This window comes from Taurulus bubalis (genome assembly GCF_910589615.1).
Source record: "Taurulus bubalis genome assembly, chromosome: 19".
Lineage (NCBI taxonomy): Eukaryota > Metazoa > Chordata > Actinopteri > Perciformes > Cottidae > Taurulus > Taurulus bubalis.
The window spans coordinates 3,623,880-3,651,718 of NC_136607.1; the positions used below are offsets into that span (position 1 = coordinate 3,623,880).

General features: G+C 41.3%; 1 protein-coding gene across 1 annotated transcript; it reads left to right on the plus strand.

Moving 5' to 3' along the window:
- Positions 1-1,707: 1,707 nt before the first annotated feature.
- On the plus strand, positions 1,708-27,569 carry atp8b1 (ATPase phospholipid transporting 8B1). The gene is made up of 30 exons (XM_079235128.1): positions 1,708-1,814; positions 8,674-8,849; positions 9,019-9,116; positions 11,597-11,710; positions 11,820-11,918; positions 12,355-12,416; positions 12,733-12,805; positions 13,607-13,677; positions 14,310-14,392; positions 14,765-14,923; positions 15,298-15,386; positions 16,041-16,231; positions 17,125-17,209; positions 18,536-18,659; positions 19,467-19,510; positions 20,084-20,240; positions 21,185-21,373; positions 21,501-21,613; positions 21,756-21,920; positions 22,069-22,180; positions 22,547-22,622; positions 23,116-23,248; positions 23,348-23,476; positions 23,578-23,734; positions 23,849-24,072; positions 24,335-24,418; positions 24,636-24,881; positions 25,042-25,180; positions 25,653-25,783; positions 25,892-27,569. Exons 2-30 carry the CDS (start codon positions 8,693-8,695, stop codon positions 26,123-26,125), a joined length of 3,738 nt encoding a protein of 1,245 aa, XP_079091254.1. The 5' UTR covers positions 1,708-1,814; positions 8,674-8,692; the 3' UTR covers positions 26,126-27,569.
- The last annotated feature ends 270 nt before the right edge of the window (positions 27,570-27,839 follow it).

Genomic DNA, 27,839 nt, shown 5'->3' on the forward strand with positions numbered 1-27,839 from the left:
AGTTACTGAAGATATTGGTCATGCTGTCATGCCTGCATTTAAAATTAAAAGGGCACTCCAGTGATTTAGTATAGCACTCCAATGTTGGAGGACTCACACAAGACAGATCATAAAAAGATAAGTCAAAATTAAAGCAATAGAAGGCCATATATCTTGTCTTTTTGTCCCTATATGGTTAATTAGATCCTACATTTCCTATGATTCAACGTGGAATGCAGGGCTATAACAACTCCAGACACCCATATTACAGGCTCTCTACTAAAAAAATGTAAGGCTCAAGATCAAGTAGAGATAACCCCGATGACATCACTTTGACATCATTAGGGTTATTTTCTCTCTTCAAAGACAGTTTCGCACAGTATGAAAAGTACTCCTTGTGACATAAACTGAACTTGATGTGTACAATCAGTGGAATGTCCTTTTAACACTATAATAGTGACTTTAAAAAGAAAAAAATACAATTATATTGCAGCCCAACTGTAATATAACAGTTTATTTGTGAGATTTTGAAGACAGGGAAAGCTGTTTTTTTTTATAAAGCTACAGTTGTAAACTGTTAAATAGCTATCTTTTATCCCAAAAATCTCAAAATGCTTTTAGTTTATTGTACCTGCAGGCTTAACATAAAACATTAAAATAAAGCCTTTAACAACATTATAAATCAGATTTGACATGACATTTCACTCCGAGCCGGCCTGTGTCATATACGCCAGTTATATTTGGCATCATTTATGTATATGGTAATCTGAGGACCACCTTAAATAAGAAAAAAACACAACATGACAAAAACTCAACTTGGGCTGTATCTATGTGTTATTAATGAGCTAAAGGAAATCATGAGTCTAAATCTAATGTATACAAGGTCATATTTCCTCATCACGTGCTTTGGAGTGTTAAGTCTCTGTTCATACAGACTTTGTCTCCTGCATAACTTTTCTGTTTCAAAATAGACGATCCATTTTGTGTCACAGCATCCGAGGGAACGCTGGCAAACCAACAGTTGTCTCCACCTGATGAAGAAGAAGAAGAAGAAGAAGAAGAAGAAGAAGAAGAAGCTGGCTACCTTGTGGTTGCAGGACGACCACTACAGCCGCCCATGATGTGTCCTCATTGGTGGGGTTATATCCAAACATTTATTTTAATTTGCTGCTTTTTAATAATGAAAACAAATACTCACAAACAAATATTCATTACGTCATCATGAACGTTCTCAAATTAACTGATAAAAAGCATCTTTAACTTTTCCACATTTTAAATTATTGTTATGTAAAATAAAGGTACTATGTATAATTATACTTTTTTTTATGCAAAAAAAAACAAATTACTTTTAGTAAAATTATTTGAAAAAAAAGAATCAAGTAAAAATCATGTAAAAGGACAGTGACAGGAGCATCCGCCCCTTAAAGGACCACAATTAGGAATTCAATTACACACCTTTTACCTGTGTCACGTGACCAGAAACTCCCGCGCGCCCTCTTCCGCGGAGTGTGTCGTCGCCTCGCTAAATGCCACGCGTTGTGTTTCTTTTAAGGAGCTATTTATTGTTGTTTGACGCATTTGACGTCTCGGACCGGTCCGGCAGGTTCGTCCGAGAGCAGGGCAGGTAAGGCGAGGCAGCGGAGGAGGTGGAGGTGGAGCAAGAGGAAGAAGAAGGAGGAGGAGGAGGAGGGCAGCCACCGCCGCCTGTCTGCTCTATACAAGCAGGAAGAAGAGGAAAACATGGTGCGGCGACAACACGTCCGGGACACCGACTGAGAGCCGCGTTCACCTTTTCAAACAACAAGAAAACAAAGAAATCTGCCAAAGGACACGGGGTAAGTCTAGTTGAACGTGTGAATGTTCCTGCGTGCGTTGAGGTTTTTAATTTGTTTTTCAAAAGACAGAACGTCGTTTAAAATGCACAGAGGGTAGGTGAGTGTTTCACCTGGGCGTCTCTCTCTCTCTCTCTCTCTCTCTCTCTCTCCCCTGAAGCTTTTTGTTTGTTTGGGGGTTAAAATGTTAGCTTGAAACTTTGACATGAGCCTATAAGTTTTTTAGTTGGTAGTTTGAGCCTCTCTAGCTTAACACACCTGTAAAGCAGGCTACTACTGCAGTAGTGTCTCTGTCCATCCCCATAGATGAATTAATGTAGACTGTGTTAATAAATAAAAAGCAGTAGGCTACACACCTGCAAAGTGATCATTAACTCTTGGCAAGCTGAACATTACAGCAGGATTGTTCTCTTTAAAAGTTAGTAGACTGCCTCAGTTTTAGCAATAAACTACATAAAAGAAGGCGATGATAAAAGTAGTGATGTAGCCAAACTCCTCATTGGTTTTTAATTTCTTTAAGACACGGGGCAGTTTCCCTATATAAAAAAACAACTAAAACCTGGCCTACAAATTAAAAACTTTAAAGATGTTTTATTTTTTTTGTTATGCATCAGTTACTTTTTCAAATATGTAATGGTTACTTTTGGAAATTCACATTATTCACATCAGCATGAATTTAACCACCACTGGTTCCTATTTTTTGCTCCTGTTTTTTCCTTCTCCCAAAATCATTGGTGAACAACACCAGGAGCGGATGCCAGAAGTTATGGTTTTATAGTTTAAGTTACCGTGTGACCGGTTGCTGGCGAGCAACGTGGCATTTATAAGGCTATATTTTTTATATGAAGGGAGTCTGGCACGCTGCTCTCTCAACATACAACACCCAAAAGCACTTCCAGCAGAACTTCAAATGGTCGACCATGCACCGCAGCGTGATACTTGTACGCTCAGCGAAGAGGGTCTCGGAGACATTTTAATCGTTTACAGTCTAATGTAATAATGTTGCACAACCACCATGTACCGTACACCAAAAGTATCGAATCCAATACACACTATATTACGGTACTATACATATTGCAATAAATAGAGCTAAAATTACATCTAGCTGTACCACCTGGATAATCTAATATGTAGATCTCATATTGATAACTCAGCAGACAAATTGCATCAAAACTACTTCAAAAGGTATTTGCATTGCACATAGTTACTGAGCAGTGAACATACTGAACTGAAATGCACTTGCCATGAACAAATATGTATACAAGTATTGTATTATACATATTGTATTACTTTTGTTTACTTGAATTCACTCACCACAACTTTATTTGAAAATAAAATGAATGTCATCTCATTAATCTTACATCCATAAATATCATAGGAATTAAAGTGCGTTAAGGTCTCTTGTGTTGTAACTCTTCCGTGTCACAACACAAACAGGAGCCGGACAGGTTGCGAAACACGCCCACACGGTCAAATAGCTGCTGTTGCTTTTGTCTAAACACAAGTGACGCGTGTTTCTTATTCATGTTTTTCCATAAACAAGCAGCAGAGTTCTCCTTCTGCAGCCGAAGCAAGACGGAATCATTTTTGCGTATGCAAATGTTATGTTTCCCTTCTTATGGAAATAGTTTCGACCGCGAGACCAGTGACTGAGAATTTTGAATTGCGTCTTGAGTCAAATTAGACTCGAAGGTTTGCGGTGACGACATCACAGCCTCTTTTGTCTGTTTTGGGATCCGTTTGGGGCTGAAGCTCTTTGACTGCGACATTTTGTTTGTTCCTATTCCTTTTCTTCTTGTCCTTTCTTTATATATATATATATATATATATATATATATATATATATATATATATATATATATATATATATATATATATATATATATATATATATATATATATATAGAGAGAGTTCTCTTTACCCTGTCGGCTTGGAGGAAGCGTTATATGTATATATTGTGTATATATTACAACAATGCATAAGGGGGGGGGGGGGGGTAAGTAAATTACGAGTCAAATACAATTTGACTACAAAACTAAGCTTGGCGTGAGTGACGACGGCTTTAGAGAGGAGTCGAAGCCCTAACTCTGGCAGTGTTAGTGCCTTGCTCTATGGATTCATTATCAGGACTCAGCTGTGTGTGAAATGCAGAATAATCTCAATGGAGACTTGACTCATTAAGCTCTATTAACAACACACACACACACTGTGTCGTGCAGACGTCCAACTTCTCCAGAGGGAAGATTTACTGCTATTTATTTCGTTTCGCATTGTTAATTAACCTTTCCCACAACTAAACATTTAATAATACAAAATAGCCGATAGATGAATTGATAATGACAATAACTGTCAGTTAAAGCCTTAAGATTTACTCTACAAGGCTATAAAACACATTTCAACACATTTTTGGTCTTTTGAAAATGGGCCAAAGTGAAGGAAAAAGGTGCTTGTTTCCTGTCATCCGGCAAGTTGTTTGTAGATCCAAGAAAGTCTAGTTGTAAATAAGGCAGTTCCCCTTTGGAACAGTGCGATGTGCAGCGTCCACAGATCTGCTCCTTTTGGTTTCCCATATAAAACATTTTCCAGACGCCCATGATGTGAACAGTAGGAATACCCCATAAATTCTGTGTGTGCGTGACACTACATTTGATAACGTTAATGCTAATTTCCTCTCATGTTTGGCATGAAAGCTTTACATAATTTCAGTGTCCAAACGGTGTCATGGAAATGAATGAGGAAGCTGCTTATTGGCAGAAAACAGGTAGCCTTTTATTCTTTTTGTTACAGACTCATAACAGATACCCACCACCACCCCAAGGTGCTGCAGAAACCCAACTCCGCATTAACCTCCCCCTCCGCTTTAGCCCGGACCTCCGTCACACCCGCAGCTCATCCCGATTCAAAATGACCGAGTGGAATAATAACTTTCACTCGTCTCGAACTCACCGGCTCTGCCGACAGTACTTTAGGAAGACTGATACGTTTGTCAAGTCTGAAAAGGAGGTTTTGAGTTCTGTTCCTTTTGTTAGCAGGAGAAATCAAAAACCAATACAATTTCAATCAATTTTTTTTCAAAATTCAGCCACAGACCTTTTTAAAAAACAAAACAACTGATTTTAGACTTGGATCAGGTTTGGTGTCATGGAGCAACATGTTCAACACAAGTCTGTCCCTGCAGGATAAAAAATAATTGGAAAATGTACTATATTATCTATTTTCTGCCAACATTAATGGATCAAAGGCAAATATGCCCTGATTGGTTTAAAAATAAATAAATAATAATAACTTTTGTTGGTTTTCTGATAAGAATTGTCAGCGTTGAATACAAGGAAATTACCAAGGATTATTTTTGATTTTAGCCCAAATATTCTCCCATGTCCTTGAAAATGCTTTTGGCTTACACTGTGATTTTTGGCATGCTTCTGCTTGGGTGTCTGGTCACCGTTGTTTGTGTTCACTAACTAAAGACAATACTACGTCCTGGAACTAAGACGCAAACCTCATATCGCGCAAATACCAGGCAAATATTAAAGGTATATAACTACCGCTCAATATAGTAGTTACTTTATAAAGAATAAATACACCCAGAAAGTTTTATAAAAGTCCTTCCCTAATACCTGTATAATGCAGTTTGTGTGGTCGACTGAGAGAAATCAATATTGGTTAAACCATAGTTTTGTAGTCGGACAGATCTGTTGCGTCACTGAACATTTCACGTGTTAACATCAGAACCATTTAATCTTCATGACCAGACATTTCAGAGGACGTCTGGTCATGAAGATTTGCCTCAAAGACATGGAACAGTCATGGAAATGTATTGGTAAAATCGTGCAGGAAGCCTGTATGTTTCCCCCTTAGATTAGTTTTATTTTTAGCCAGTAGGTTTGCTCTGGGAAGAAACTGTGATCACAAATGTGAAACAATATTTGAAGAGTTGATCTTTCCAGGACTCGCAGAGCGTTAGAACTGGACAGGACAGGACAATAGAAAACTAAACAAGTATTTCTACAGATGCTCTCTGTGTTTTCAGGGCGTGGGTTACCGGCAAAGATGCAAAGTCTCTTTCTTTATCTCTTTTTTAAAAATTTTTTTAAGCCTCCTCCTCACCTTTTGAGCGAGAGTCGCACCTCCTCCCCCGTCTCCGGTTTCACTGTCGTCGCTCAGGTATGCTCTCCTCTGTCCCAACCCCCCCATGAATCCCTCCCTCTTTGCTCTTTGCTGTTGCCATAGCGATGCTTGGCACAAAACCAATTACCAAAAACCTGTTTAGCAGTACAGCCTGTACAGCAGAAGGGCAGTTTTTTCTTAAGTTCTCAACGTAACGGTAGCATACTTTTTTGTTTTCTTCCTGTAGAGTGTTTCCGTACGTGACTCGCAGCTTGAATCAAATTGTCAAAATAAAATAAAACTTAGACTCCTACGTCGAGGAACATGTTTGAGTAAAAGGTAACTACAACTCCAAAGGTGCTTTTGGGGTAAGAAACACCCAGTCATCAAGCTTAATATTCAAATGTATTGGAGCTGTAACGATCTGTTGTCCAATTGATCAGGCGATTGACGGAAAAATAAACGCAAACCGTTTTAATAATTGATTAATCCTTACATTTTCATGCAAAAAAGAGCCTCTCAAATCTGGAGATTTCCTGCAGTTTTTTTTGTCTTCTATCAAACTAAACTGAGTATCTTTGGCTTTCGGACAGACATTTAGAGACATCACCTTGGACAATCTGGGATGGACATTCACTATTTTCAAACATTTAATCGGACAGACTATTAATCTAGAAAAATAATCATCAGTTTAATTGGTTACGACAGAAATTATTTGTTGCAGCCCAAGACCACTTGGTCTCTTTAAAAGGGTGCTGCTGTGATTCACCCTCAGACTGTCTTCTTCTCCATGAGCTAATGGGAATTGCAGTATTGACACCTGTCTGCCGTGCACAACTGATTTAAACTTGTGGCCATAACTTAAATATGTAATTTGTAAACCATGCTGTGTTGGAGTATCACTTAAAGAAAAGCACTTCTGATACCAGTGGCTCTTCACACCCGGCTAACAATACCAGAAACGACTTGATTTCATCCGTCCATCTTATTCTTCACATCTGTTTAACTCTTGCGAAACTGACTCTTGAGCGCTGCCAGCACCAGAGCAGTCTGGGTTGTTTGTTGTTTCCACATGGATCAACTTTGCTGTCAGACTTTGGTTCTTTTTGTGTTATTTGCATGTAAGAGAGACACCACACAAGCAGAAACCAAAGGGGATCTGAAGAATCCCACCTGGGTCGTGGGGGAGAGGGGGGAAATGACCAGAACTCAAACTACTGAAGCTTTAGAAATGGTCCTTTCTCTCTCTCAAACTTGTGCTGCCTGACATGTTGAGCCGATCAGCTTAATGAGTTGACTGTATCAATACACCTAAATGATTTAATATGTAACGTATAATATTTAGGTAGGACACCGGGCCTCAAACAAAAGGAAATGGTGCTTTTGTAGGGGCTATTTTCAGCAGCAGATTAATCCAGTCGTTGGTTGATCTAGTGAGTGTTTCCTGCGGCAGGACTGTGTTAGACTGGGTCCAGACCTCTTGAATCCTCCCTCCTCACCGACTTTTGAGTTGCTGCTGTGTTTTTTTACTCTGCTCCCTCCACTCTATTAAAAACTCCGGCAAAACCAGTACGTCAGCGTATCGACGCAGAAGCGCCGTTGGATTCCGGTGGACACGTTGGTCTCTAGTGAGGGGGAAATCGTACGGTCGAGACGGTGCGGTCACATTCCTCAGTCGCAGATGTGTACATGTTCATTACGACACTTTAACACACAAACGTTCACCGCAAAGTCATCACACAACGAATCACATAACATCAGGCGCTAAACCCAAACTGCAGCGCTCTATTTCTGTATTTGTTTATTGGGTGTCGATGGCTGTACACAATAGATTGCGTGTAATTGATCCATCGGGTGGTTGGTAAAGTTGGTAAAGTTAAGATGTATTGCGTCAGCTGATTCCTTTATCATCCTTTCTTCCTGACTCACTGGATCTGCATTCCATCTCTTTGAGCTCTTTCTTGGCAGTCCGGTCTTTCCGGATACATTCTAGTTTTTAAGAATACAAAGTCACGTATCATTTCTTTTTTTTTTTAGCTGGTCGATGTAAAGAAAGCCGCTGTTGCTGCAAACGTTTACGGACTGTCTGAGCGTTTCTTTGCTTCTGCCCCCCCCTTCATTCTGAGGCCTATCTCCATGACCATACATTTAGAGCAAATGTATGAACATCAAAAAACAAGTGCATGTACTGCCCATACAAACAGGGCCACACTGTCAGTTTCTGATGGGATGTTTCCAGCGCAGGTCTTGGCTCAACACCATTTTATGAAAACTACAAAATCCCAAAGACCTCGGCAGGCTTCAAATGAACTAGGTTAGACTGCGTCTAATTTTAGATGCATTCATACCCGCTTCAACCGGCAGGGCTGAGAACAAACGGTCATGACCGACAAATGCAGATCATGTAAATAACCGTTGCTATTACTTGGAAATACATTCAATAATCTGATACACCTGCTGGCAAACTACAAATGTTACATTGCTGTTGCTGAAAGCTGCTGTAAAGTGACTTTTTGTGAGTTCTTAGAAAGAAAATCGGCGGGTCGTAAATCATAATCGTCCGAGACAACTTCAATCGGAGATAAAGCCTCTAGTTTAAATGGCTAAAGGGGGTGTAATTGTCATTGTTGGTTTTGGAAAGTTAAAAAACCTCTTGGATGCAGAACCCCCCCCCCCCATTACTTTTGTGATTGCTTAAAATAAAACGTGTCATGTTACGTTCATTCATGAACTGAAACTCTTCTTCTTTCTCAGAAATACCAGAGGTGCCAAGATGAATCGGGAACGTATAGACTCCCTGGGGCCTGATGATGAGGTCATGCCGTACAGCGACGACGAGACTGATGATGAACTGGACGTGAGCTCTGAAGAGGAGGAGCCAGAAGAGCCGCCGGGAGCCCCGCAACCTCCGGTTGAAGCTAGACCCAGCGGTATAGACATACTTCTGACTTTCTTTTAATTTAATCTTTGGATGAACTTCACACACACAATAAAATGTATTTAGTTTCAGTTTGTGCATCGTACTAAAATATTTATTCTGTAGTTACATATTACATTTTAGTTAAGGAAACCGTATTCAATATTGTTTTTCTGTTTTAGAGATGGCATGGAAGGTGAAAGCCAACGACCGACCTTATCACCACCTGCCAGAGTTTCAGAAAAAAGTCTTCCTCTGCATCAAGAAGAGCAGATACTCTGTAAGTTCTGTCATGCCTGACATAAAACAGCTATTTAATGGACTTTAATTGTCCAAAGGCGCCTTTATCCTCCCCCTTGTTGGTCCTGGTAGAATCTAATCCTGTTTGGAATGTTTTAAATGAGCTATTCATCGTTATATATATATATATATATATATATTTTTTTTTTTTTTTAAAACCCCTTATTACTTACTTAATCAGGCGTTTTATTGCTTGTCAATGGAATGTTTTATTTCTAAGAGGAAGAATATACTATTTCTTTATTCAAAAGTAACATGGTTAAACTTTCAATTATATGAATGCAGCTAGTTGGTTATCAATGTGCCATTTTTGGTCTCTTAGCCAGACAAAGTGATCTCTTTTTCACTATTGAACCCTTTTTTTAATGGCAAATAAATGAATGCACAATAAGTGATGTTGGTTTTACAGTATGCAATACTGAATGTATCTTTAACTGAGCAAACAAAACCATGTGTAAGATGGGCATCAGCACACTTTAACTAACCTCATACTATACATGTCTATGAGGGATTTTAGGTCTGGTACAACATTTGATAAAATTCCCAAAGAAAAATGAGAATAAAACATGAATCCCAGATTAAACTTGATGTACAACACCAACAATGAAGTCAGCTGTGTTCAATTGAAATTAGTTTTTGTGTTTGCCTCCTCCTGATGTTGCCTCTCTGTTTTTGCTGAGTCATTTGAGTGTTTTTGTGTCATCGGTCTTTGCGCAGGCTGAAAGCTGATCGCCCAGTTTAGCCGACCTGGATCCCTCTAATGGACACATTAGACACAGCAAGACTCTGTGGGACTGAACCCAGAACATGTTTCTAACAACTTCAACAGTAACCCTTTGTACAGTTAGAGTCCTAGACTGACCAGAAAACTGGTTGAGCGAGATGGTAGAAAAGGTTATGAATGTTAAAAAATAAGAAGTAAATTAAGGATATAACTTGTCAGAGTTCTGGTGTCTGTAATGAAAGGCAGCCCCTGTCTCATTTCTGTCAAGAAACTACAAACTGAATCCACTGCCTGCACAGTCACTTACTAGTGCTTCAGTTGTAGGCGACACATTTCAGCAAAGCAATCCTCTAACCGTGTCACCTGTCCACATACTTTTAGTCTGGGGCTGTTTTTCCTGGTTTGGGCTGGTTCCATTGTTGGTTATAAGGCAGCCAATTATATTTTAGATTGTAGTGTGCATCCAACTTTGTCCCAACACTTTATGTTTGACCCAGTGCACAAAGTCAAATCCATAATGAAATAAAATGGGTTTCCCCAGTTTGGTGTGGAAGAACTTGATTGTTCTGTGCAGAGCCCTGACCTGTAAGCGTGTATACATTGAATGCCTGGTCCAACACCTTTTGGGGTCAGGTGGAGCACTGGCTGGCCTCCAGACAGCACAGTCGATGTTGTTCTGCGAAATAAAACTCTCACAACAGATTTGGAGTTGGTAGGGCTTCAGTGTCTTCGTAGGGGACACTGCGGGAGGGAAGGACTGACTCTGCTGAGTGGAAACCAGGCTGCTTTGTAAAAGTTCAGAAGATTATCTGCTGAAACGCAGCACTGCCTCAGTACTACAGACACCATGGCACCTGCCGATTCTAGATAAATGGCTCATGGTGCAATTTGTTGTCCGATTTGAATGCTAGTACGTACTATGAGAAAATGACTCTACTTCTCTCTTGATTTATTCCTGCAGTAAAAATTGTAAACATGAGTTCATGGTCTCAATAAAAAATTTATTCTTCAATACAGCATGATTAATTAGTAAATGATGGTCCATTACAAGCGGTCGGATACAAGCGGCCGAAATGAGCTTCCTCCGCAGGGTGGCCGGGCTCACCCTTAGAGATAGGGTAAGGAGCTCGGACATCAGGAGGGAGCTTGGAGTCGAGTCGCTGCTCCTTCGTGTCGAAAGGAGTCAGCTGAGGTGGTTCGGGCATCTAGTCAGGATGCCTCCTGGACGCCTCCCATTAGAGGTTTTCCAGGCACGTCCAACTGGTAGGAGACCCCGGGGAAGACCGAGGACACGCTGGAGGGATTATATCTCCTAGCTGGCCTTGGAGCGCCTCCTCGGGATCCCCCAGAATGAGCTGGAAAGTGTTGCGGGTGAGAGGGAAGCCTGGGTCGGCCTGCTAAACCTGCTGCCACCGCGACCCGACCCCGGATAAGCGGCTGATAATGGATGGATAGATGGATGGTCCATTTAGAGTCTAATGGACGATACAGCAGCCACCATGTGATTGACATGTCACAGAGCTGTGTACGGCATTTCTACGTTGCTCCGTCGTAGTCCAACTATGGTCACTCCCGCTCACTGGTTGCAAAATAACATAATGGTAATGGCCAAAATCCAAGATGTCGAATGCCAAACTCAAGGCTTCAAAACCGCAGTCCGCAAACCAACCTTTTCTGTTATAGATTTGATGAGATCAATAAGCTATGTTGATTGAAATTGTGTTTCTCCTCTGCAGGGAAACGCCATCAAGACATACAAGTACAACGTCCTCACCTTTCTCCCCTTGAACCTGTACGAGCAGTTTAAGAGAGTGGCCAACCTCTATTTCCTGGCTCTGCTCATTTTACAGGTACATCTGAAAAAGAGAGCAACCCTCTCTTCTGATTTACGGAGTTGTTACAATAATAAAAGGACCAATAAGTGCCATCAACTGTTTTTTTATTTTTTTATTTTGCTAGATTATTCCAGAAATTACTACTCTGCCCTGGTACACCACACTGATTCCTCTGGTGGTGGTGCTGGGAATCACTGCCATCAAAGACCTGGTGGACGATCTGGTAAGACACACACGCTGATAAATCAGGTTTTATCATTGTATTTTAACAATTTCAATTTGGATTATTTTTAATCAAACAACTTCAAGCTCAGGCTGTAGCAACATGTGTTTCCAGCAATGCTTCATCCAAAGAACTTTGAGAGATTCCTGGCATTGCTGGCAATAACTTTAGAGAATGTAAATACATTTGATACCAGTGAGTTTTAATTTAGCTAATACACATGTATGTACCTTTTTTTTTTTTAAGCCAATTATCAAATGAAATATTATTAATATTCTTTACACAAGTTTGTACATTTTTGATGCAAAGAAGTGCAAAAAAATCCATTTCAGACAAAGATTTAAAAATCAATGGCTGTTCAAGCGACAGCACGTGATTATATAAGTGTAACATTATCTGGTTTGTCTTGACTTCTTTTTAATTAAAATTGTTCCAGGCGCGGCACAGGATGGACAAGGAGATCAACAACAGGAAGTGTGATGTGCTGCTGGATGGCGGGTCAGAACAAAGAACATTTTCTACTCGTACTTTAAAACAAGATATCCGCCATCTTTAGAACTGACGCCATTTTGAGTAATGCCAGTAGCTCAAGTTCTCGGTTGACAACGTGGTTTAGATTCTGAACAATAAACCAAGAAGTATTTTGAGCATTCATTTAGAAATGAATCCACTTTAATATCTGACGAATATCAAAGTGTGTTTTGTGTTGTATTTGAGGTTTTGTTCCTGTACAAGTAGATGCTCCCTAAACTTTCTTCATTAAAAAGTTATGAGGGCATATAAATATAGAAACTCTGATCGGTCTCTTCTTCAGGTTTCAAGACTTGAAGTGGAGGAACATCGAGGTTGGAGATGTGGTTCGTCTGAAGAAGAACGACTTCATTCCGGTATGATGATTTCTTTTTTCTCTGAAATGTATAACAGTAATTTGGCTGACTGACTAAAATACGTAAACATATTATACATATCATATTACCTGGTTACGTCTGGCAGAATGGGTGTCCTGTGTCCTTGTTAGCTAGGGGTAACGTGGCTAACTGCTGTAGATCTGTTCAGTCTCACGGTCAGTAAGTAAGCCCATCTTAAAGCTAGGGCAGGTAATGGCCCTTCCCTCTAAAATTGCATTCCCAAACTAAAAAGGGTGTGTCTCTGCAGCCACTAGGGCTATTTGAATAACATGTGAGATTTTCTTCAGACGTGTAAATATCAGTTACTGGTTAAGAGTAAATGAAGATCACACACAGAAAAAAAAGTAGAGGTTAGAGGGTTTAGTACAGATACATGATCTACCTAAGTACCACGGTCTGTTAGCTTGGAATAGGAAGAGATCATATGTGACTTTTGTGAGCAGTACTGTACTACGAAGATTTATAAACCCAGATATAATATAATTCATATTTAGTTGATTTAGTGAAATCGGCTGATTAACAACGACAGTGGTGCTCTTTGGAGAGGACCCACTCCCTATGTAGATGTATATGGCACATTCTTAAACATCGTTTTGAATAATAGTTTCCATTTCTGCTTAATAGATCCCTTTTAAATCCAACACACTGGCCCCTTTGAAGCAGGGCAGAAATGCACCTGAAGCAGATTAGTGGTCAGATTTGAGTGTTAAACCCTTTAGAATGCTTGATGAATTCCCCTTTTTTAATACTGTATATATGTTGTTGTTTTTTCCTCTTCAGGCTGACATCCTGCTGTTATCCAGCACCAACCCAAACAGCCTCACCTATGTAGAAACAGCTGAGCTTGATGGGTAAGACTCCAACTTTTTTTTTTGTGACCAAAATCCCATTATGTTATCATACTTTGGTGTTATGGATACTTAGTTTTGTACTGTAATATTGACGTGATGTTCAAATTAAGCAATGCAATATAGTTTGTTTAGAGTGACAACTGCTCAGCGTTTTTGTTCAAGAGTTCAGTCAACACATGACTCACCGATAAGAGGAGAGCGTATGTTCTGCGATTAAGTGAGAAACGCCTTTTTTAAATCAAATAGAGGCCTGCAGGTGGCTCGAGTGGAACGATTAACTAGCTTTGTGGCACGCAGCTTGCATCAGAGAATTACATTTTTTTTTTTTCTGATCACAACATTAAAACATTCCATTCCATATCATTATCCATATAATGTCCTATTTAGGGTCGCGGGGGCTCTGGTAACGATCTCAGCTGACATTGGGCGAAGGCAGTGTTCCCCCTGGACAGATCGCCAGTTTATCGCAGGCCACATTAAATTAATTTTTTATTTAAACGGAAGAAGAAGAAATAAAAGTCCTTTCCCTCTGAATTCAACTTTTAAGGTCTTGTATCTGTTTGGCTGAGATTATGCTTTCCTCAGGGCTTTGTTTTCAGTCTGTATGTTTTTGTTTTGTTTTTTTCCTGCAGGGAGACCAACCTGAAGTTTAAGCTGGGACTCAGAGTGACTGATGAGAAGCTGCAGGAGGTTCGTCAGCTGGCTGAGTTTAATGGTAGGCAGAGTTCACTACAGTCACTCAAACAGACTTTTCTGAGAACAGAAGAAAGTACAAATATAAATAATTTTAGGAATGTAAAATATTTTATTTAAAATAATGATACTTTATTATTCCTCTCAATACACAATCATAACCGTAATAGAAAAAACGTAAAACACTTTCATCTATACCAATATGGAAAAAAGAACAACTTCATTTTCTTTAAGAGCCAGTGAATGACGAATATTCTGTGTTTGCGTTACGTAACGAGTGCAATATTTGATGCAGAATACTCTGAAGAAGATTGGCGCTCTCCTTAACGTCTTGATATTTCACTTTCTAACGTAATTGAAAGCCGTCCTCGTGTCCTTTTCGTCTCTCTCGAAGCCCTGATCGAGTGCGAGGAGCCGAACAACCGCCTGGACAAGTTCATGGGGACGATGATGTGGAACGGAGAGCGCTACCCTCTGGACCTGGACAACATGCTGCTCCGAGGCTGCACCATCCGCAACACCGAGGCGTGTCACGGACTCGTCATCTTCGCAGGTGTGAACCCCTCAACACGAGATGACGTCACCACATAAAATATGAAAAAATGTCTTTGGATTTTCTGGCGTTAGGTGACACCAGATCCAGAGGCAGGGACAATGAAATTATGAATTCATTGTTGATTAAAAAGAAAGGAATCGGCAGCAATTTTGATAATTGATTACTTACTTTCTTTGTCTGACATGATTGTTAATCTTTGGGATTTTACAAAGGAATACATTTGAAGACGTCTCCTGCATTTCTCATTATTTTTACATTTTACACTCCAAACTATTTAAGGGTTGAGAAATTCAAATAATTATTAATGATGATCGACAACTATGACTGATTGCAATGGCTAGTGTTCACCATTTTGATGTATGATGTCGTAGGAAGCGACACCAAAATCATGAGGAACGGCGGGAAGACGAGGTTCAAGAGGACCAAAATTGACGAGCTGATGAACTACATGGTTTACACGGTAAGACGAGTAGGAGGGGAAATTCATCACCATAACAAAAATCTTTTTTATCGTAAATACTTGGCTTAAAGTGGTAATTTACAAGAACAAGATTGCAAATTTGCAAAATTTTAATATGCTCTGAGATTATATATAAATCTTAAATTTGTGACACACAAACTTGTTAAAAATCAAATCAATTGTCACACAACTTTGCAAGGTTTAATCAACCTCATCACACCACAGATGCCAACTTTTTAAAGACTGCGGTAACCGAGTGCCGACATTTTTTATTATTTATGATTATAAACGATCACAGAAAGGACTTGAAATAAAACATATGTGTCTTTCAGGAACTTTGCCTCGCCCAGAGGCCATCCTTAGCAATACAAAAGTCAGATGATGGGGGGGCGTTGCCACGATTTTGCATTTGGCGGCTGAAGTTACAGCAGTGTTTAAAGATTGCGTCTGTTGTGTAGCAAGGTTGATCCAACTTCGTGAAGTGATGTGGTTCTACTCATGAATTCATAACATTCCGGCATTTTTCTTAGAATATTACCCCCTTACCTCGTAATTTATTGAATTTCTACATGTTCTTTGTGTGGTTCACCAATATTACTGGGCCTGTTTGAGAGCCACCCATTGTGTAACTGTGTTTCTGTTCCCTCCCTGTAGATCTTCGTGCTGCTGATCCTGGTGGCGGCAGGTCTGGCCATCGGGCACACCTTCTGGTACGAGGAGATCGGCTCCCAGGCCTGGTATCTGTTCGACGACAAAAACCAGAGCGCCTCCTACAGAGGCTTCCTCAGCTTCTGGGGATACATCATCGTGCTCAACACCATGGTGCCCATTTCGCTATACGTCAGGTAAATACAACTTCACCCACGTATTTAGGCATTGGGCTGAGTAGTGTCAAGGATACTGGATGTGAGTGTGAATGTTGCGTTGCCCTTCCTGTAATTTTAAAGGTTTGTGTAAAAGTGAGATCTTTCTGCTGAGTATCTTTCTGGCTGCAACAAGTAAACCCCCTTGTTACTAAATGCTGCCTTCAGAGAAGCCCTCCTACTACTGGCCTTTTTCAGAGACACTGTAAAGTATCTCCATGGGAAAGACTACTTATACCACAGAATTTCTATACACTGTCTAGACATGGGTGAAATGGGATTGTTACTGCTCTCCGGAAACCTTCGCTTAGTCCCTCCCCTCAATGTAGACCGGCTAAACATCGGCCGGCACTAACCAGGGTCCGACAAACTGTCGTGCCCGAATCTCATGCAATCAATAGTTTCTTTCCTTTTCAGGCTGGTTTTGTAGATTTCGAGCTGGTCTAACGTTGTGTAATAGTGACGCTCGCTGCAGAGGTTGGAAGAAGTTTCCATATGATGGAAGAACATTTTTAATATAGTTTGTTTTACCCTTTTCTAAAATGTAAGATTGGTTTAGAATTTAAGTTTACTTTCCTCTGGGAAACATCTGTAAGGATTTTGCTCAGTGCATCTTTAAATCTTCAATTAATACTCTTTTTAACTTTAACTTACAAACACAGAGCAGCGTTAGCTCCTGGTTCCTGGTTAGGTTTGATGTCAAGTTGGCAGCAGGAGAGGCTTCATGGCATTGGCTTCCTCCTCTCTACCACTTTTCCTCTCGACTTCAGCAAGAAAACCTGAGAGGTTCTGACACCCCGTTGTCAGAGAGCAGCTCCACCTCAAATAGTTGTCCAAGTCCAGACTCATCTCCTGTTTGTGTGCTTTGTGTTCAGTGTGGAGGTGATTCGTCTCGGCCAGAGCAAGTTCATCAACTGGGACATGCAGATGTATTACCCAGACAAAGACACACCAGCTAAGGTACATTACTCCTGCTTTTAGTATTTTTAGATTCTAAATGTAACATGCGTGTTACACATGCGAGTGTACCAATGAATTCCTGTTGACGATGTTTCAGTCCATAGACCTTCATCAGGTAATTTGCATTATGTACTGACCATGACAGAGTACTCGTTACTCGCTATAATTATTTGGTTCCCCTACCAGTCAAGAGATTTTTGTTTTATTTATTTTTCTGAAAAGTTTACGCTTGCTTGAGATGGCTTGAGTTGAGGCTCTAAATGGTTTATGGAAATGCCTTTGCCGAACATTTAACTCACACGACCTATTATCTGTTTCCGCTGTCGACAAATCTCTTTGCAACCTCTACTTCTTCCACTCTGGTTACGGGCGGATAACAGCCATGCTCTATGCCTAAACTACAGCGCCAAACTCTGACCAGACTACGCTTTGCAGAGCTGAGTCAATGCGCCCCAAATCAGTTAAAAACGTGCCTAATTCGCATTTATTTTTTTCTCATTTTAAAAGTTTGCTTGAAAATCTTTCTCTTGGCAATTAAATGGAAACACCGCTGGTAGAACGGCAGAGGAATAATCTTCCTTAACCATAAATGGGTTCACCGCAATCATTTGTTTACAGTTATAACTCAAAAAGTTTCTTTATAGAAATTGTTAAATCACTGTAGAGACATATTCTAAACAGATTTGGCAAGCACTTTATCCTGCAGATTTTTTTTTTTTATGTCTTAATGGAAATAATTTAAATTGTCTAGTGATGCAAAGAAACCCATGAATACTATTGGAGGGGATCTTTTACATCAGATGCTGAGGTTTATGTTGTATTTTGTTGAAAATGAGTTCCTTCACAATGACAAGGCATTTAACAGTTAGGAAAGTGCTGTACATACTCCCACCTCACTAAAACAAAGCAAAAGCTCATATTTATGTATTTGTATTACTGCACACAGCCTACACGAAAGGTATCAATACAGTTTATCAGATATTCAGGTAATATGAAAACATGTTAAAAGTGACACCGTTAGAAAATACACTTGATTGTTAACAGCTATTAACAAAAGATAAAATAATTCTCAACGCATGGCCCATTTACTAGTTTTTCCCAAAGTTTTTTTTTTTAACTGCTTCTCACCATCTACAACAGTAAATTGAGTTTTTCTATGTTTCGGCTGCTGATCAAATGACCGAAGATCAATATTGAGATGTTAAGTAACGGCCGCTGACCATTCTGAACTGAAGAGCACGAAGGAATGCAGTTGGGGGAAAAAAAAGTAGCAGATCGGCAGTGATATCTTTGCCCTGATCATTTTCTCACTTTTCATGATTGCAGGCTCGAACCACCACCCTGAACGAGCAGCTCGGTCAGATTGAGTACATCTTCTCCGACAAGACGGGAACTCTCACACAGAACATCATGGAGTTCAAGAAGTGCACCATCGCTGGACGCAGCTACGGTACCGATCCGCTTCATTTCACACAAACGCAAGAATGCATCTGAATCTTTGACATTTTAGTGAGAACTGAGACTCCCTGGCAGAATCTAGTGCCTCACTCAGGTTAGAAATAGAAAGGAACCCATTAAGAGGTGGCGGTAAAGAGAAAAGCGAAAGGAGCGAGCAACACCTGCTGCCTTTTATCAGAATGAACAATGTTTTATGATAACAAAGCCATTTACAGTGCACATACAACCAGTTTCTGCAGGTTTCCTCGAGTGTGTTTTCTCTGCCTGAACGTATTGACGACACTGTTATCAGAAAGATGAAGAACAAGCCTTTTAATGATCCCATTGGTAGGAAACCAGTTCACTGCTGCAGGGAGAAGTTGGATTTAGATAAGAGCAGAAAACTGATTGAGTGACAAATCGACCAAAGATAACAGATTAAAAGTTGGCAAAGAGCTCCTGTGGGTCGCTTTCACAAGCCTGATAATTTTATATTCAGTCTGGTTCGGTGCCAACGTGCGCAAGTTAAACAGACCAAATTGCAAATGCCGAGAGAAGGGCCAGATTTATTTCCCCCACTTTGATCTCAAATCACTTTATAATAGTCACTATTCTTGAGAGTATGATTACTGCGGTTCACAACAGACTCAATATTTATTGTGAAAGCTCCCTAGTTTGGACAAATGTCATGGAAATCAGCGGGAGACCAAAAATATATTCTTGATGAGGTACTTCTTCTTTGCCTCTATCCATGTGTATGTGTTCTTTATGCATCTTTACTGCCATGACTCGTTCCAAGTTTGTGCTCTCCTGTCCACAGGTGACCCGACCACAGCAGAGGGAGTGACGCTGGACCGAGGAAAGGTAATGTTTAAATATATATATATATTGTTTTAGAAGCAGAGTTTATTTCCAAAATAACATGCTTCACATGTAAAATGTGACGACACGTTTTGAAGGTTTATCAAATGTTCCTTTGCAGGAGAAAATATGAAATGGAAAAATTATATTTAATTAATTTCCATACTTTAGATTGTAAATTGATTTTCAGATATTGATAAAAAATTATGATATGTAACGGAACAATTCTGAATTACAATTTGGATTTCACATCAGTCTTGTTTCTACAACTTTTTGTAACCCATGTAGGTGATATCAAACGTGTAGAGGATATATTTTCTTTATTCAAGCAGGAATGGTTGAAATTGTTAGAAAAATCATAAAATGGAAGAATAAATAAATCACAAAGTGTATAACACGAATAATCACTGAATATTAAAATGATGAACAACAAATATACAAGTAGCTCTTCTCACGTCTATTGTTTTGACCGCTAAGCTAAAGAGGGAAAAATAATATTATTGTTTTTGATCAGTGAGCTACTTAACTCACCAGAATAATTGCTGACTATTTGGACTTATTTTTCCGTCCCGTTAGCCGGTGGACTGGAGCTGGAACCGGCAGGCTGACAGAAAGTTCACGTTCATGGATCATGCTCTGGTTGCCCGCATCCGATCTGGGAAGGATAAAGATGCTAACGAGTTCTTCAAGCTGCTCGCTCTCTGCCACACCGTCATGGTGGAACACAAAAACGGTAATCCCAAGATGCTTTGGGGCAAAGGGAGTGGAGCTAATGAGTAAACCGCAACCAGCGTGGCTGACTGCTTGGCGGCAGCACCTGTCTATCAACCCTAATGCACCCTAAAGAGAATATTTGGAAATGTGGTTGTATGAGCTGTGTTTTATTTACAGTAGATGGAATTTGGAGAAGCAGCACTGGAGCACAGCGACGTGCTGCTGTGGACATATTTTAGACACCAACAGAATCAATATCAGTTCATGTGTACGCTGTATTTAGAATATTGTCACGTCTTTACCTCATCTTCAGAAAGCCATTTCTGACGGCACTGCAGCCTTTATCTATGCTCTTTTCAAAGCCACTAGACTTAATTATCAAATTTGAACTCACAGAACAAAGATCCTTGATTGGTTGGTTAACTTGTGTTAAGTGTAACTTTTGTATTTTTAAAAGGGTTACTTTGGATTAATCGATCACACAATAACGAACAAGCCGATCGAGGCGACGGTAGACCTGTGATGTAAAATTATTGTTTCTGTCAGTGGAGTCTGGTTGCTTTGAATAGAGCATGGATGGATGTAACTGCTTCAGTTTCCAGTTGGAAAGGCCTGTCTGACGGTAAGATGAAGCTGTGAAAATATTCTAAATGTAGAATATACTTTTTGGCATATTATAAAAAAAATGTTTTAGGGGGCACAAATAGTTTTTGCTGCTGTCCTCGTCCACAGCATGCTGGGACTACAAACTACGGATCTAACCTACATCTACTGTAGGTTACACACTGGCTATGGATAAATACTTCATGCTACCCCACTTCAACAATCCAAAATATCCCTGTGAAGCTGCATTAAGCAGAATTTAGATATTGTCAATGACTCAAATGTATAAAAGAGAGAACTGCAGGCATCGCATTGGACAGGGCTACCCTCCTCATGTACGGGTTCACGTCTCCTCCTCAGGTGACCTAGTGTACCAGGCGGCATCTCCCGACGAGGGCGCCCTAGTGACGGCTGCCAGGAACTTCGGCTACGTGTTCCTGTCTCGCACGCAGGACACCATCACCATCAGGGAGATGGATGAGGAGAAGACCTACGAAATGCTGGCGCTGCTCGACTTCAACTCCGACCGCAAGCGCATGTCCATCATCTGTACGAGTGCACACACAGACACCGACTTCAGCTCGGACAGTAGATGGACAACTTAATCAACAAATACAAACTTGCATGTCCTAAACTTTGTGTCAAGGCTAAATACTCTGTTTATTCTGTCTCTCAGTGAAGTTTCCTGACGGGCGCATCCGTCTCTACTGTAAAGGAGCCGATACGGTCATCTACGAGCGACTTTCCCCAAACTCCAGACACAAGGAAACCACCCAGACTGATCTGGATGTGAGTTTGCAGAGCCTGCCTCTCATTTGCACTGTTGTATTTCACTGCCATATACAGCGAGACATATGTAGAGAAACCGCAACATGCATGTACGGAGATGCTTCTGTTTGAAGGAAACGTGGTCTGCGATTTTGTGCTACAGATCTTTGCCAACGCGACCCTGCGGACGCTGTGCTTGTGCTACAAAGACATCACCACAGCGGAGTTCGACGCCTGGTCCCGGGCACACAAGGAGGCCCAGGTGGCCATGTCCAACAGAGACGCCGCCCTCGACCACGTTTACGAGCAGATCGAGGGCAACCTGATGGTGAGTGGAAAACAACAATGGAAATAATAAAATTCAGTTTGTTTCAGTCTGAAACCTCACCAATAGCTGCCACACTGCTTCTTTAGCTCTCTTTTTCATTATATGATTAAAATCTGTAAAAATGAACTGGCCGTGTCCCTCTGTCCAGCTGATTGGGGCGACAGCAATCGAGGACAAGTTGCAGGACGGAGTACCGGAGACCATCGCCACACTGGCCAAGGCCGACATCAAGATCTGGGTCCTGACTGGAGATAAGAAAGGTACCATCAGAGTCGCACTGTTAGCTGACTTGAACTCGTGATTATAAGGCAGTAAGAACAGTTCTCTGAATGGGGAAAAAAAACTATTGTACATTTTGGGATTTATGAACCTGCCCTCTCTTTACTATAAAACATTAAACTGGATCGACGCCAACAATCTTAATCCAATAATGTTGCTGTTAAGCGGCTTCCTCCAGGATTTTGTTACGTAGGAAGTGAACCGTGGAAATGCTGTTTTTATAAGTTACAGATCAAACCATTTGATCGTCTGATAAGAACACGCTGCGGCATCTCCTTGAATTAATAATACAAAAATCTCTTAATGGTTTCGCCCCTTACTGGAATGTGTTTCATCTTTCTCCCCAGAAACGGCAGAGAACATTGGATATTCTTGTTCACTTTTGACAGACGACATGCAGATCCACTACGGCGAAGACATCAAGTGAGTTGATTTCAAAAGTCACTGCTTAAATAGTATTTTAATGATGTATAATAAAGCCCTTAAGATCGAATGAGAGGAGATATTTAAATCCTACTGTACAATATTAGAAGATAGGCGTATGTATTTATTCATAATGTTTATATTTATGCCTGATCAAATGCCTTGCTCTTTGGAACTCGTATACGAACTCTATATTACTATTAATCACATTTCGACAATATCTGCGGCTATTATTATTATTATTATTATTATGTGGGATACCTCCTCTGTTGCAAAAAGTTTTTCCTGTTCCGATGCAAAGGTCCTATGACGGAGGCGGTGGTGTGATGTACATATTGTGAAGCCCTCTGAGACAAATTTGTGACAGCGGGCTATACAAATAAACTGAATAAAATTTGACATGGAACCGATCCCTCCCTCACCTCAACATCAGGGCTCGAAGTCTTTCTCTTTGAGTCGTGTAAGAGTTTGTCTGATGTTCCTGTGTTTGCAGTGAGAAGCTGGGGATCCGTCAGGCCAACCGGAGACACGGGCCTCAAACTACCCGTCGAGGCAAAAAGAAAACCGCGGAACCTTTCTTCCCCGCGCCGGGCAAAAACGCTCTCGTCATAACCGGAGGATGGCTGGTGAGTGAGCTCAATGTCAAGATGAACACCGTTTTCAAATGACAAGTTTCGAATTTCGATGATGGATTATACTGTTTTTTTTTTTTCTTTTTTTTCCAGAACGAGATTCTGTACGAGAAGAAGAAGAAGCGCCGTCGCCTGCACCTTCGTCGCCTGGGAAAGCGGGCGCCTGCCAGCAACCCTCAGGACGGACAGCCGATGGACGACTGGGAGAAGGAGATGAGACAGGTGCAGCGGCGTGAATGTTTAAATGTTCTATGCGATTGCATTGATGGTGCCGTCACATGGTGGGTTGACTCGATAACAAACGCGGTGGACTGTTTCTGCAGATTGACTTTGTGGATATGGCCTGCGAGTGCGAGGCGGTCATCTGCTGCCGCGTCACACCGAAGCAGAAGGGCAACGTGGTAAGTTTGGTGAAGAAGTACAAGAAGGCCGTGACGCTGTCCATCGGAGACGGAGCCAACGACGTCAACATGATCAAGAGTGAGGACGCAAACAAACTTCCCTTTAAAGGACAAACCGCCTCCTGCCTCCTGCGTGTAAAGCATTCCAGTGACTCTACTCTAATCTCTAATCCTCTGTCGCTCTCCCCTCCAGCTGCAGACATCGGGGTGGGCATCAGCGGTCAGGAGGGGATGCAGGCCGTCATGTCCAGCGACTACGCCTTCGCTCAGTTTCGTTTCCTGCAGCGCCTCCTGCTGGTTCACGGACGCTGGTCGTACATCCGAATGTGCAAGTTCCTGCGTTTCTTCTTCTTCAAGAACTTCGCCTTCACACTAGTCCACTTCTGGTACTCCTTCTTCAACGGTTTCTCGGCACAGGTCAGAAGCAAAGAAACATTTTTACAAATTATTTTAAGGTTATTCTGTCATACTGCTACTCCATAAATTAAGGCCCATCTAGAGTCAAATAAACCATAAATTGGAGTATGTTTTAGGCATCGGACATCAATGGGTGATGTCACGGTGACTAAGTTCACTACCTCACAGCTCGCCTTCTATCACAACTTGCGCAACGTGCAGAGGTGATCAATATGGGGCTGGAAATCTACAACCACACTTACTATTGTTCTCCTGTTTGCAGGTCGCCTACGAAGACTGGTTCATTACTCTCTACAATCTTGCTTACAGCAGCTTACCTGTTCTGCTAGTTGGACTTCTTGACCAGGTAATAAACAGCCTTGTTGTGGACACAAAGTACAGTCTAGATAAAGGTCTTTGGCAGCGGGTACACTTTTGGTTTTACACATAATTTGTTGTGTGTAAATCTTCATTCAAAATATCAACATTGTTTAGTGAAAGTTAATGTGTTAGGATTAGTTAGGGAAAAATCAAACTTTGTTAACCCTCCTCGTTCTCCTCTTCCTCCTCTCCTCCCGCTGTAGGACGTTAATGACAAACTGAGCCTGAAATTCCCCAAACTCTATCAGCCCGGCCAGCTGGGCTCATTGTTCAACTACAAGAACTTCTTCATCAGCTTGTTTCACGGCATCTTCATCTCGCTCATCATCTTCTTCATCCCCTACGGAGCCTTCCTGCAGACCATGGGGCAGGACGGAGAGGCCCCCTCCGACTACCAGTCCTTCGCCGTCGTCACCGCCTCGTCACTCATTTTTACCGTCAACCTGCAGGTAAGCCGACAACTTTGAGAAATTAATATATGATGCTGTTATTATGGCATAATTGGGTTTTTCAACTGCTACTTAAGGAGAAGTACAAGGTGGAAGTTGGATTTATTTTGCGTGAATGACCTGCTGACCTTCGTCATCTCCTTCCCCCCTTGTTCATCAGATCTCTCTGGATACGTCCTACTGGACCTTTGTGAATTGCTTCGCGGTCCTGGGCAGCATAGCCATCTACTTTGGCATCATGTTTGACATCCACAGCGCCGGGATCCACGTCATCTTCCCCGCACCGTTCACCTTCACCGGTCAGTCACCAACAGTCCACCACAGTCGGCTCGTATGGCTTTATATTCTCCTAAACACTCAGAGTTTGCACTATGACAAACTTGCTTGGTAGCCCCTGCTATCAATGTATGAATGGGTGAATGACGAGTAGTGTTTTAGCACTTTGAGCGGTCGGAAGACTAGAAAAGCGCGATAAAAGTTAATTTACCTTATTACTCGCATGCTGCCGCCGGACAGAGCAGAGAAAAGTATCCCCTTCGGCACACAAAGGCTGACGGCTGCGCTTTTTAGTCAGTCACATCCTGTGATAAGGTATAAATTAGGCTATGTGAGAGTAACAGCTGAAATGCATACACAACAATGGCAAAAAAAGAAAATGTTCATTAAAATATGTATGTCATAATTGGCATATCAGGACCACATGCCACTGGTTGCGTTGCTCAACATCCTCCAATCCTTTTCTCTTATGTGCGTATATTGTTTTGTTTGCAGGCGCAGCGTCAAACGCTCTGCGTCAGCCCTACCTGTGGTTAACCATCATCCTGACTGTGGGCATCAGCATGCTACCCATCATCTGCATCCAGTTCCTCCATAAAAGCATCTGGCCCTCTGTAGGCGATAAGGTACAACAAACCTGCTGCTGAGCCTGTCTTTAAAATTAAATGGTAATAAAATGTCACTTCTCCCAACACAGCAGTGTTTCGCTAATGTTCCCTGCTCATCCCCCCCAGATCCAGAGGAACAGGAAGAGGTACGAGCTGGAGATGGAAGAGGAGGAGAGGAAAAAGCCACCTACCTTCCAGCGTGGCCAGCGTTCCCGCCGTTCCGCCTACGCCTTCTCTCATTCCCGTGGCTATGCCGACCTCATCTCGTCTGGGCGGAGCATCCGGCGGCGCCCGACGGGCCGCGGCGGGCCTCAGGACAGCATCCGGGAGGTTCCCCAGAGAGAGGCCGAGAACATCTGACGGAGCCGAGCGGGAGATGGAGCAGAACTGTATCCAGAAGGAGTTTGAGGAACGCTTGGTTAGTCTTCATTTTGGTCTGTGGAGTCGCAGCTTAAGTGGTCAACATCGGAAACGGCACAAAGAAACAGCCTGGTTGGAGGTTAGAGCGACCTCTTCCTGTGGTTTATTTAAGTCCCTTAGAGGGAGACTTTGACTCCACTGCTTCCAGTTCCTCCTCTATGCACAGACTCCTTGTTAAAATTCAGATAAAAAAAGAAAAGGAAAAAAAAAGCTCACCGACAAGACTACTGCCGTTATCGGGTTTTTAGGTCATGCAGCGACTGTGTGATTGACAATGTGGTTCAACTCAGGATTTTAAAAAATACAAGCCTTATTTTTAGTTAGTTTGTCCCTGCTTACGGCTACTGTGACTGGATATGGAGCTGTACCGTTATTTTAATATGATGCTTATTTTTGGCATTTGTAGTTTTAGCCGGATGTCTTGATAGGTTCGTCTTTTATTCAAATAAAATAAAAAATCTATTTATGCCAGTCAATTTGACTTATCTGCATTAAATCAGCCATTCATTTAGTTTTACTTCCATCCGTTAGTTTAGTTTTACTTCCATCCGTTGAGATGCAAATCCAAAGATTTTCCTTCAAATTACAACAATGGGCTCAAGCTGAACATATCAAGGTATGGTCTTCTAATGTTTTATTATAAATAATGGTGGGATGTTGCTATGCAAGGTGGTTGGAGGTTCTAAAGTGTGTCTTAATTTAAAAACAACTTGTAAATAGCGTTTTTTTTTTTTTCTTTTTTCTCTTGTGTGCTGCATCACATGTCCAAAGTGTCCTTACAGATGGATATTGTAGTCACTACTTTAAGGGACCTCAACGTTTTGTTTTCGCCTTTAAATCTTTTAAATACCTCTTTCAAACCCGAGTCCTATCATTTGTTCTGTATTATCTTTTTGTTCTTTTAATATACCCTGAGATGCCTGAAACACACTGTAGGAAAGCTGCAAGGAGCTCCAGTTTGTCTTCCTTCAACAGTGTTTGCAGAATGTAAATTCAAGCGCTCCTTACTTCCAATGGAAAGAAAAACGGCAAGGATTATCTCCATTTGATTATGTCTAAGTAGTTTGTTGTTGTTTTAATTTTTTTACTTCTTGGAAGTTACATCACATGTGACAATAAACCCAAAGGTGATATTTGTCTTTTTCCAGTCCTTATAATCAGAGTTAGGACTTTCTTAAAACAGCAGTAAGCCAAAACTGACACATTCCTGTTCTGTTACTGTATCCCCTCGTGTTACTGTATGCAGACGATGTATTTTTATTACTGAATGGAGGCTGCTGGTGATTGTACCGGTAACAGTTTGGTCTCTGTCATATGACTGTATTTTATCATGTGGTTGTTAATAAAAGCCAAGGGCACATTTGGCAAGAGAGTGTTTATTTTATTGTGATGACTCGTCCATTTTATTTTATTTGTTTTAATTTAATGGGATTAAGGCAATATTAAGAACTACCTACATTTCAGTGGTTGGCTTTTGGGGGCGGCTGTAGCTCAGGGGGATGAGTGGTCGTCCCGCAACCACAAGGTAGCCGGCTCGATCCCCAGTCCCCCCATAGCTCACATGTTGAAGTGTCCCTGAGCAAGACACCCAACCCCCAACTGCTCCCCGGGCGCCTCAAAGGGCTGCCCACCGCCCCCTCATCCAGGGATGGGT